This window comes from Trichosurus vulpecula, chromosome 5, assembly GCF_011100635.1.
Source record: "Trichosurus vulpecula isolate mTriVul1 chromosome 5, mTriVul1.pri, whole genome shotgun sequence".
Classification (NCBI taxonomy): domain Eukaryota; kingdom Metazoa; phylum Chordata; class Mammalia; order Diprotodontia; family Phalangeridae; genus Trichosurus; species Trichosurus vulpecula.
In genome coordinates, this window is record NC_050577.1 from 135,326,037 (window position 1) to 135,337,581 (window position 11,545).

General features: G+C 37.5%; 1 protein-coding gene across 1 annotated transcript in view; it reads left to right on the plus strand.

Annotated features, from left to right (window-relative positions):
* TFEC (transcription factor EC) overlaps window positions 1-11,545 on the plus strand; it is a 205,604-nt gene that overhangs the window by 162,428 nt on the left and 31,631 nt on the right. Inside the window, exons 2-3 of the mRNA XM_036760636.1 lie at window positions 3,388-3,429; window positions 3,838-4,080. Of these exons, the coding sequence (XP_036616531.1) occupies window positions 3,388-3,429; window positions 3,838-4,080 (285 nt within the window). The remainder of the gene's footprint in view (window positions 1-3,387; window positions 3,430-3,837; window positions 4,081-11,545) is intronic.

Consider the following 11,545-nt stretch of genomic DNA (forward strand, 5'->3'; position numbering starts at 1 on the left):
TACCGTCAATTACATTTTTCTCCTGGATACCCCTGCCTCTCCAGACTCTTGTGATACTGCTCTCTCACCCATTTCTAATCCCATCTGTCCAACTACAGTTGGTCAACCTCCTTCATTGGACCTCCAGTCTCTGTCATGCCTACAAATTATGGGTGTTACCTAAGACTCTGTCTTAGATCCTTTCCCCTTTTACTCTCTCCCGTATCACTTGGTGACCTTATGAGTTCTTATGGGCTGAATGATATTCTCTGTGCAAATGATTCTCAGATCAACATATCCAGCCCTAATCTCTTTCTCCTGAAGTAGTCACAAATCACCAACAGCTTTTAGGAAATCTTTAATTGAATATCTCATAGCAAGCTCAAATTCAACATATCCAAAACAGAACCACCCACCACTATGCTTCCAGTCATCCAGATCTACAATGTGGATGCCTTCCTCAACTTCTCTTTTACCTTTCTATCAGGAAGTAGGTTCCTGACTCATCTGGAATTGTGGTTAGTCAGTTCCTAAGTCTTTCAAAATTTTTTGTCTTTACCATATTAATGTCAGTGAATAAACAAATTATTCTCCTAGATCTGCTTACTTTACTTTAGCTCAGTTCATACTAGTGTCCTCAGGGTTCTCAGATACCATTTCCTTCATCATACAGGACAATATATATTCCATCACAATTGTATACTGTAACTTGTTCAGCTATTCCTTAATTGATGGATGCCCCCCTCAAATTCCAATTCTGGGCCGCATCAAAAAGAGCTATGTATGATTTTTTTTTACATCCTTAGTGCATGACACAAAAAAAGACTAAGAAGCTCTCTGCTAATGAGACTTCTCTAAAGGCCTATATTTTGAAACGGCGCGCTTGCCCTATGTACGGTAAACTTCTCTCTACTTAGCCCACCGTGTTGGACTGATGTACGTATGAGCCTCCTTACTTGCCCAAGTTTCATCCTTTGTAACTACAAATAAGCAAATGCTTCATAGAGAAATACAATTAGTTCCATTCTAGTTCATCTTTGACTGTGTCTCATGTTCTGTGGCAGGGGGAGGGTGCAGCTTTCTTTTTGGAGAAGTCCTCTGGATTGTTTCTCTTCAGTAATTCTGACTATTACTTTTCTCCTTTTCCTTAGGTTATTTTTCCCCATTTGCAGTGCTTTCCATATAAATACACCTAACTGAACTCAGTCTGATGACTCTGTATTAGGGGCCTGCTGCAAGGCAAGAGGCATGCTGTAGCAGAAAGAGATCCGGCTTCATAGAGTAGGGAATAACAGGTAGCATTGATATGTAGCATTTTAGGTTTGTAAAGCACTTTCCAGATTTTATATAATTTGTTGTTTATAACAACCCTGGGACTTAGGTGCTGTTAATTATCCCCATTTCACAGATGAGGAAACTGAGGTCACATTTGTGCTGAGGTCTTCTTGACCCCAGGCTTGGCAATCTATCCACTGTGCCATCTAGTCGCCCAAGAAGATTTAGGTTCACCTCCATCACCTACTGGTTATGTAATCCTGAGTAAGATACTTAATCTCACAGTTCTGAAAGCAATTTTCTAAATTGCAGGATAGTTACCTATTAAAATTGATAATATTTTCACTAGGAGTTTCCCTACACCAATGAAACCTCAGCTTCAGCCCTTCCCCCCCAAAAAAAAAATTCCCCCAAAACAAAGAAAATTTTCAAGGACCAGGTGCTATGGATTTGTTTTTGTTGTTCAGTCATTTCAGTCGTGTCCAACTCTCTGTGGCCTCATTTGGGGTTTTCTTGGCAAAGATACTGGTGTGGTTTGCCATTTCCTTCTCCAGCTCACTTTACAGATGAGGAAACTGAGGCAAACAGGGTTAAGCAACTTGCTCAGAGTCACAGAGCTAGTAAGTGTCTGAGGCTGGATTTGAGCTCAGGTCTTCCTGAGTCTAGGCCCAATCCTCTATCTACCATACCAGCAGCTGCCCTGTGCTATGGATACAAAGATTAAAAACTAGACAAGGAGCAGTTTTTGAGCTTATATTCTACTAGAGAAATACAGATAAACAAATATAAAGTCATTCCAGGAAGACTTCACTAGTCCCTAGAAGTCATTAAGAAAGGCCTCCTCCTTAGATGCACCACATGAGTGCTGCCACATTGCCCTGGCTCGGACTTCTTTCAAGACCTCATTCAAAGTTCACTTTCTGGAAAAACTTTGACTCCATTAATGTTTACTTTTGGCTATGGTTGGCACAGCTTTATTAATCATTTTTGTTTTGTTCTTGAGTTATCTGATTTGTGTAGGTCTTGTTGCCCTATCCAAACTGTAAATTCCTTGAAGGTTTGAACTGAGTCTTCTGAGTCTTTGGTCTCCTTCACAGCACTTGGTACAGTAGGCTTTTAATAAATGCTTTGGAATGAATCTGGGGAACTGATGAAGTCAACATCCTTTCCTTTGAACCAGAGGCACTCTTAAAAAAAAAACTAATACAAATGTCCTTAAATATTAATATAAAATACATAATAAGGAGGACTCTAATTTGTGAGTATGAAAATGCTATTTATGAAATATATTTTGTAAATGTGTGAAGAGAATGAGGACTAACTTAAAACTGTAGAATAATCTAAACAGCCACCCTAAAAAATTCCCACTGGTATTTTAATGAAATGTTATTTTACAACTTCAAAGCTCGTAGCAATATAATTAGTAATATGTGTAATCTTTATTACCAATCTTAATCTTTTTTATATGACTGAAAAATTATTTTATGGTCACACAATTAAAATAATGCTAAAAATGTCAGCATAACAGAATTAAACTAAAGTAAGTACTACAATATTGTACCCCAAACTAGCTCATTTAAATGCAAAATACTTTGTATGGGCTATTTGTCTGGGCTAATGTATGTTAAGGGAATTAAACAGTAGTTTGTGTAGCTGGAATAAAAAAGAAAAAAATAAGCACTGTTCTGCAGCCTTTGCTATTGTTTGACATGCCGGGCATATTAAGCACACTCACATATGGGCCACTTGAGGAAAATTTATTACTAGAAATTGGTGACTATTCACATCATAGGGTAGTAGAAGAAAAAGTCAGAGGGGAAAGTTGCCAGCAGCAGAGTGTGTGTGTGTGTGTGTGTGTGTGTGTGCGTGAGCACACGAGAGCACAGGAGCTCAAATTCAGAGCTGGTGAAAATGAGTCTGAAATGTGGAAAGATTGCCTTGAGTATTCAAAAAGATGGCATGCTTTTCACTACTGATGTCTGTAAGCAAGATTACTGACTGTATAATGACCTGCGAGCTTAAAAAGTTTCACTTTTGACTTGTAGGTTCCAAAAGCCCAAACACTGGTTGTTTGATCAGCATTTGATTTGGAAGTAGGCTTTCCTTAGAACTGAAAGTTTTTCTTTTTTTCAGAACTCAGCAATGCCTCATTTAACTGATCGGCCTTATTACAAGGTGAGTAAAGAACTCACAGCAGCAAGATCCTAAGAATTTTCTTTATCACTGTCTCTGCATTATGGCAATCACTTTTGCACTTAATTTTGTGTCATTTGCATGCCATTTTCTTTTGCACAATATTTTGAGAGAAATTAATTTTTACCAGTGCTTTTGGCATCAAATGATGTATTGTAAAGGTTAAGAAATCCAGTAGTCTCTCACTGACACATATTGATTTTTCTAAATAGTAAAGTCATTACAGCCTTATGTAACTCATGACAACTACAAAAATCTACAAAAGGCTTGGAGTGTTTTAGAATGTTATGTGTTTAATGTCATGATTCAGCTGTTAAAAATAGGACTGTGTTAGCCATTATGATTTAACAAATGATGTGACCTATTAACATTTATCTTTTTGATTTCTAGGTCCAAACACAAGTGGAAAACCCAACTAGGTACCATATACAGCAAGCACAGAGACACCAAGTTAAGCAGTACCTGGCTCTTGACACCAAGTTGCCCAATCCAACCCTAACGCTGACTCATCCACAAGCCACAGGTGCCACCCATTTGGTACAGAATGGACATGTGCCTCCTGACAGTGAGATTGGGATCACAGAAAATCCAATCACCAAATTGCTAGCTCTTGGGAAGGACCATGAAAATGTGGTATGGAACATATGACAAATGGCTTTGAAAATTATGACTGGGTGCTTAAGAACAGGACAAAAGGATAGAAGGGCATTAGAGATAGTACAATGGAAAAGGGGTAGATTCAAATCCCATTTTCTACCTTTGTGACTTTTTGTAAGTCACTTGACCTCTCTAGGTCTCAGTTTTCTTAAGTGTAAAATGTGGAAGGTGAACTAGAAAGTTTCTAAGGTCCCTTCCATTCTAAATCCATGATCATAATTCATTTGAAGAAAATATTCTAAATATTTTGCTTTATAAAAATTATATATGTGTATATATATACACGTATAATAATTTATATGTGTGTATCACATGTGTATATATTATGCACTATATATGTATAATTCATTAATTTAGAGTAATTAATATATAATTATCATAATTATGTTATTTATTATATATAATTAATTTATATTGTGTAGCATATATGTATCATATATTGTGTGATATATAAATATATAATATATTAGATATAATATATGTACACACACGTGTGTGTGTATATCTATCTATGTCTCTATCAAGAAGTTTTAAGTGAGTACAGTTCTAGAACTATTCAGTAAGTTAAGCCCAACTCTGAACATCATTTGGGTAGTATGTTCTTTCTTTCATTAAAAAAAAAGCAGACTATCCTGACATACTAATTGGTGGTCATTTTTGTTTTTGAAGTGAATTTGGAAAAAAAAGAAGAGTGAATTTGGACTCAGAATTTCCAGATAATTCCATTAAGACTATGTAAACATAAGAAGAGAATAAGTTGATTATTAACTATTAATAATCCATGAAGGACAAAAGGATGTTATAGATACCCATTTTCTTTTTTTCTTGGTGTTTATTTAACATTTTATTTTTTCCTCAATGATGTGTAAAAACAATTTATAACATTGCTTTTTAAAAAATTTTGAGTTCCACATTCTTTCTCTCCCTTACTCATTGAGAAGGCAAGCAATTGGATATAGGTTATACATGTGCAGTCATGCAAAACATATTTCCAATAGATATCCATTTTCAAGATGCATTTTGATATGGGAGAAGATTCTTTGGTGGGGAGGGACAGAAAGTGAGAATTTATTGGCATGGTCTTATGCTGAGTAGAACTTGAGAATATGAATTTTCTAATTTCTCTTAAGCAAAATATATGAGTCAGCATGGTACAGTGATAGCATTAGAGCCTAAAAGACTTGGGTTCAAATTCTTTAACATACCATTTGTGTGACTGTAAACAAGTCACTTAACTTCTCAGCACCATAGACAAATCTCTAATAGAATAAAGTGTAAGTTAATGATTCGCATCAACAGAAGGAGTTCCATGCTGGAAAACACAGTCCAGATCAAAAAGACATAACAAAATGTGAAGTATGTTCCATTTTTTTAAACCAGAAGTCAAATCACAAGTGTCAGTCTTCTGGCCTTTCACAGTGAGCAGGACATAGCACAACTCAGCTCCTCTAGAGGAATCCCTGGGGCCATCAACAATTCAAAGACACTCCCCAAACTCCTACTTGGGAGGATCAGGCCAGAGGGACTTATCTGAAATTCAGGATTTTGAGTTTGGTTAGAAGTTGTTGGCTATGAAACAGGGAAATGTATTATACAACAGTATTGCAGATGTTTTTTCCCTGGCTACCTTTCAGTCATGCATTAGTTAATTCAATTAAGCACTTATTAAACATCTATTATGTATAAGGAGCTGTGCTGATGATGAGATTTCAAAGGCAAAAATGAAACAGTCCTTGGTCTCAAGGAGCTTGCATTATGCTGGATAGTACATGTACACAGATAAGTCAATATGAGGTCATTTGAGGAGAGCAATAGGAAGCCAGAGAAGGCTTCTCAAAATATTCAACACATATTTATTAAGCATTCACTCCAAGCACAAGACATTGTGCATGGAACTACCGGGGGATACAATGATTAAGACCTTCCAGTTGTTGACAGTTGCGGGTTTAGGAATAAGAGAGGGCCATGACTAACTACAAGAAAGAATGTGGTAAGAAGTCTAAGGGAGCTATAATTAAAGTTCATTAGTAAATCAGAAGGAAGGATGACTTTGGCCTAGGAGTACAAGAGGAATTGTCATCAATGAGGTTGTATTTAATCTCAGCTTTGAAAAAATGGGTAGAATTACAACAGAAATTTGGGGAAGACTATTCCAGGAAAAGGACCAGATTGAGTGAAGGAGCAGATGACAAAGGTATGCTTAATGATTATAGTCCATTTGAGCTAAACTATATATATAGGCTACATATAAGGGAGGAAGAGATTGTGAGGCTAGAAGGATGTACGTATTGGTGCCAGATTATAAAGGACATTGGATAGCAGACTGAGGAGTATGGATTTTATTCAGTGAGGTACAGGGAGCCATGGAATGCTTTTGAGCGGGAGAATGACAGACTCTTAAAATCTTTGAAGTTATCTGTATTGGCCATCTAATCCTATCTTCTACTAATACAGGAAGTGCCTCTGCACCCTCTGACGGGTGGTCCTTTAGTTTCTGTTTAAACAATGTGAGTCACAAGAAATTCACTACTTTATAAGGTAGGCCATTTCATTTCCAAACAGCTCAAAACTTAAGGCTGTTGAGGGCCACTGTAGCTTTTTGAGCAACAGAGTCAATATGGTAGAAAGATAAGTCTCTCCTCAGTTTATAGTGGAGGCGAGACTAGAGGCAAATAAGTTGGTTATCAGACTACAGCAATAATACAAGTTTGAAGTGATGAGGACCTGAGAAACAGGTGGTGGTGGCAATAGAAATGAGGGAACAGATGTGACAGATTTCAGAGGGAGAATTGACAAGATTTGATTCAGAGCATAAAAATAGGGAGGAGTTACAAGTTAACATTGAATTTGGAAGATGATGGTGCTATTAATGGTAATAGGAAAAGCCAAGAAGAGAAGCAGGTTTCTGGGGAAAGAAAAATTCATTTCATGCCATTAAGTTTGACATGTTGATGGAATATACAGGGGAAGATGTCCAGTGGGCAGCTGGAAATGTAGGATTATCCAGAAAGAGAGCTATGGACTTGAATGAAGGGACTTAGGTGGTGATGACTGAACCTGGATGAGCTAAGGGTAGGAGATTGGGGGGGGGGGCGGGCAGCAAGAAAAAAAGAAGTCAGTGAAAAGAGCAGAGGAGAGCCCAAATAATTCATTGTCACTGGAGACAAAGGTAGGTCAAATTTTAATGAGTGAATGAGCTACAGTGTCAATATTATTGAGAGCTCAAGGAGAATGAGTCCTGAAAAACAATGGCATTTGGAGATCATGTCTAAGAGAGCACTTTTAATATCAAACTGTCTTCCACATAACTGGTATTCTTTACATAATGAATTAAATGAATGGAAGAATGAAGAATGTGTAGTTTGAGGAATTAGAGCAAGGACAGTTTTTATTTATTTGTTTAGTATAAGGGAGGTCTGAGTTTATTTGTAGATGAAGGGGAAGAACTCAGTGAAGAGGGAAAGACTGAAGATATAAGAGAGAAGATAATTGATGGATCTAGGTCCTAGAGGAGGCGGGAAAGTATAGGGAAAATAGAGAACATTTATCTGGAGTGGCTTCAATAACATCTGTTTTCTTCTGGAGGAAAGACAAGAAGAAAACAATCTTTTACTCACTGTGACTTTTGCTATTCTTTACAATTTAAAAAAAAAAACACCTACGCATTTCTCTCTGTCTGACACCCATTGGATATAGGCTAATTTTATTACGTAGGCGAAAGGAAAAACTGGAAATTGAAAACCTGCTGACAATTATAATCAATGTTATAACTCAAAATTTCCAGAGATTAAATTACATGATAATCGCATGTAAACCATATATAATTATTGTAATTTTAGGGGTAGTCCTAATTACTTTTATGTGATGCCTAAGAAAATCCTAGTGGAGATAACTAGATGAAGCTAGACTCCACATCATTTTCAGCCACATTATTCTTGATTCTCTGAAATCCATGGACATCTCACTTAGGATTTAAATTAATGAAAAAAATGAAATATTTTGACCCATCTACAGGAGTGTCAATGTCCTTATACTATTTGTACTCACTTTCTTTTATTGGTTTTCAAAGTCTGAGCTAAGAGAACATTGGCACACATGCTACCCCCACATACTGAGACTGGCATTTAAAAATACCCTCTTTTCCCATGTACAAGATAAAAATTGTAGGAAGGAGTGGAAAGGAGATGATAATGAAAAGAAAGGATCAAGGAAATAGAGTGAGGAGGAGGTAAGCTGTATTAGGTTTTTAGGTCTTCTGACTGGGTATATAGGAATCTATTTATTTGTATGAGTGGTTTACTAGAATTGTAATTTAGGCCCAATCATGAAAAAGCTTTATTCAAAAGTTGTTTTGTGTGTTGCTGTAATGCAGCAACACAACCATTTTCAAAGACAAAAAGGGGGTAAATGGACAGTTTTATTAATCAGGGGTTCTATTTACCTGGACTCTGAACCTGAAAGAATGGTTGAAGTACTTCAGGGTAATAGCCATCAATTCCCTTTTAACAGGGCTGCCTTGCTGTAGGGCAGAAGTTCCCAAACTTATTTGGCCTATAGCCCCTTTCAAAAAAAAAGTATATATATTACTCAGTGCCCCCTTGGATCTACTTTCTTTAACCCTTTAACTTTTTAAAAAAAATTTGTGTCATTTCAAAATACAGTATGGCGTGGTGGAAAAACAAGTCAACAGCAGACTTGGGTTTGAATCCTACTTCTGACACATTTAAGTATGTGTTCTCGGCCAAGTCATTGTACCCCTCTAATTCAATCTAATTCAACAAGCATTTATTAAGTGCCTACTATGAGTAAGCCACTGTGCTAAGTGTTGGAAATAAGAAAACAAAAACCAAACTGTCCTTGCCCTCAGAAAGCTTACATAATCCTGGAGGGATATAGACACATATAATAAAATGTAATTTCAATAGAGAAAGAACACTGATAACTAGGATAATTAAGGAAGGCCTCACCTGAGCTCAGCCTTGAAAGAACAAGAATATTTGGAGAGATTGCAATGGGGAGGTCATGCATTCCTGCCATGGGAGAGGGCTCTGCTTTAAAAACAAAACAAAACAACAACAAAAAAAACCATGGAGGCAGGAACTAGAATGTCAGCTTTGGGGAAAAGTTTAATAGTACAGGCTGGCTGGAATGTAGATTATTTGAAGCAGAAGAGTGTGAAATAGGGCTCAAAATGGGGGTTGGAGGCCTTAAATAACATCCTGAGGAGTTAGTATTTTATCTTTGAAGCACCAGGAATTGGGTTTTGAGCAAGGTAATGGCATGGTCAGGCTTGTCTTAGGAAGATTTCTTTTGTAGCCATGTAGACCACGATCAGGTTGTGTAATCGTCTACTCTGATTCTTTGTGACCCTAATTTCTGCTTTTATTGCGAAGATACTGGAGTGGTTTGCTATTTCCTCCTCCCAACAGGGTAAATGGTAGTTAACAAGCCAGTACTGAAGTTGTCCAGATAGCCTAGGGTTACATATGGATTTGGGGGTCATCTGCATAAATACGATCATTGAACACATGGGAATTGAGATCACCAAAGGAAAGAATTTAGATAGAAATCATATAGATAGATATCTCCAAATTTTATACATGTATGCATATGCATTCACATAGTATGTGTACATTATATAGTCAATCCTCATTATTCACAGATTTTGTAGATTTTGTATTTGTGAAATCGATACTCAAAGGTGCTTTTGCAATCATTCATGGACACACTGAGTCACTCAATGTGCAAGTTTCAGCTGAAGTCGGAACAAGGCAACACCCTGCCTTCTTTCACAAACAAGTGTCCTTTTCCTGGTCTATTTGTTATTGTTGTGCAGTCGTTTCAGTCATGTCTACCTCTCCATGACCCATTTTGGGGTTTTCTTGGCAAAGATACAGGAGTGATTTGGCATGTTCTTCTCCAGCTCATTTTACAGATGAGCAACCGAGGCAAACAGGGCTAAGTGACTTGCTCAGGGTCATGCAGCTAGTGAGTATCTGAGGCCAGATTTGAACTCAGGAAGAGTTTTCCTGATTCCAAGCCCATTGCCCTGTCCATGGTGGCACCTGGTTACCCTTGGTCTATCTAGTGACATTTTTTTGTTGCAGTTATTGTTGCACTTTTGTGTTATTTATTAGGTGATTTTGCCATTTAAAATGGACCCCAAGCACGGTGTTGTCGAGTGTTCCTAAGCTCAGTGCTGCTGGCCATGAGTTTAATATTCATGAATCAACAATACAGTCCATCCAGGAAAAAAGCAAGAGAAAATTCACTAATCTGTGAAAATGTCACAACCCTGTACCTACTCTAAGAGCAATGGTTCGGTGTTTGCTAGTTCAGGGTTCATAGTATCTTTATAGAACCTATCTACTGTGAATGATGAGAGTTGAATTATATATATGTGTATACATACACACACATATGTACATATATATCACAATTTAGTTTGGGGAGATTAGGAGAGATTTCTTATAGAAGACGGAGCTTGAGCTGACTCTTGAAAGAAGTCAGTAAGGGATTCTGGAAGGTGGAGTTGAGGAGGAGACTATAGGAGACCCTTCATGTTTAAGCATAGAACAACATATAATGAAACAAACAATAAAAGGCGTTGTGGGACCAGGCTGTGAATGGCCTCAAATAAAAAATGAAGGAGTTTATATTTTATACCAGAGGCAAGAGGGAACTACTGGGTTTTAAGTAAGGAGTAACAGGCTCAGACCTGTACTTGGGAAAATCATTTTAGCTTTTGGGTAGAAGACTGGGTTGAAGTAGGGGGAGACTTGCGACAGGGAGGCCAGTTAGGAGCCTAGTGTCATCATCCGGGTGAGCCACAGACTTAGATTCTAGTCTGGAGAAGCAACTTGTACACAGACCTTGGACAAACCACTTAATCTCTGCTTGTCTCAGTTTCCACACCTGGAAAATGAGGTATTTTGTAGAGCATTTTGCTGACCTTAAGCACTATATAAATGCTAATAATTATTATTATTATTTTGGCAGGGGTGAGGGTGAGCAGCATGCGTGTGTACGTACACGTGCACATACACACATATACATATATGAATATAATGTGTAAAAATAGGTAAAACTGATCAGGTCAGTAAAGGACCCTTGTAGGAGGTGGCACTTGAGCTGAGCCTTGAAGGGAAGGGAAGGGTTCTCAATCACAGGGATTTAGAAGAGTAAGCATTACCACAAGGAAAAGAGGAACTTCTTGTAAGGCCTGTACAAGATCATGTTAGCATTCTGCACCCCGTATGGAAGCACAGAGGGTATGATTGATGTTGAAATCAGGAAAAATTCTTTCTAGATTGGTTGATGTCCTTCTCTCACTTGTAGCAATATGCAGTGCAATCCAATGGCTACGTCTCATCTGCAATTGCTCACCTAAACTTCTTGTTACTAATTTAAAAATTAGCAAGGATGCAAACTGTAAGGTGTA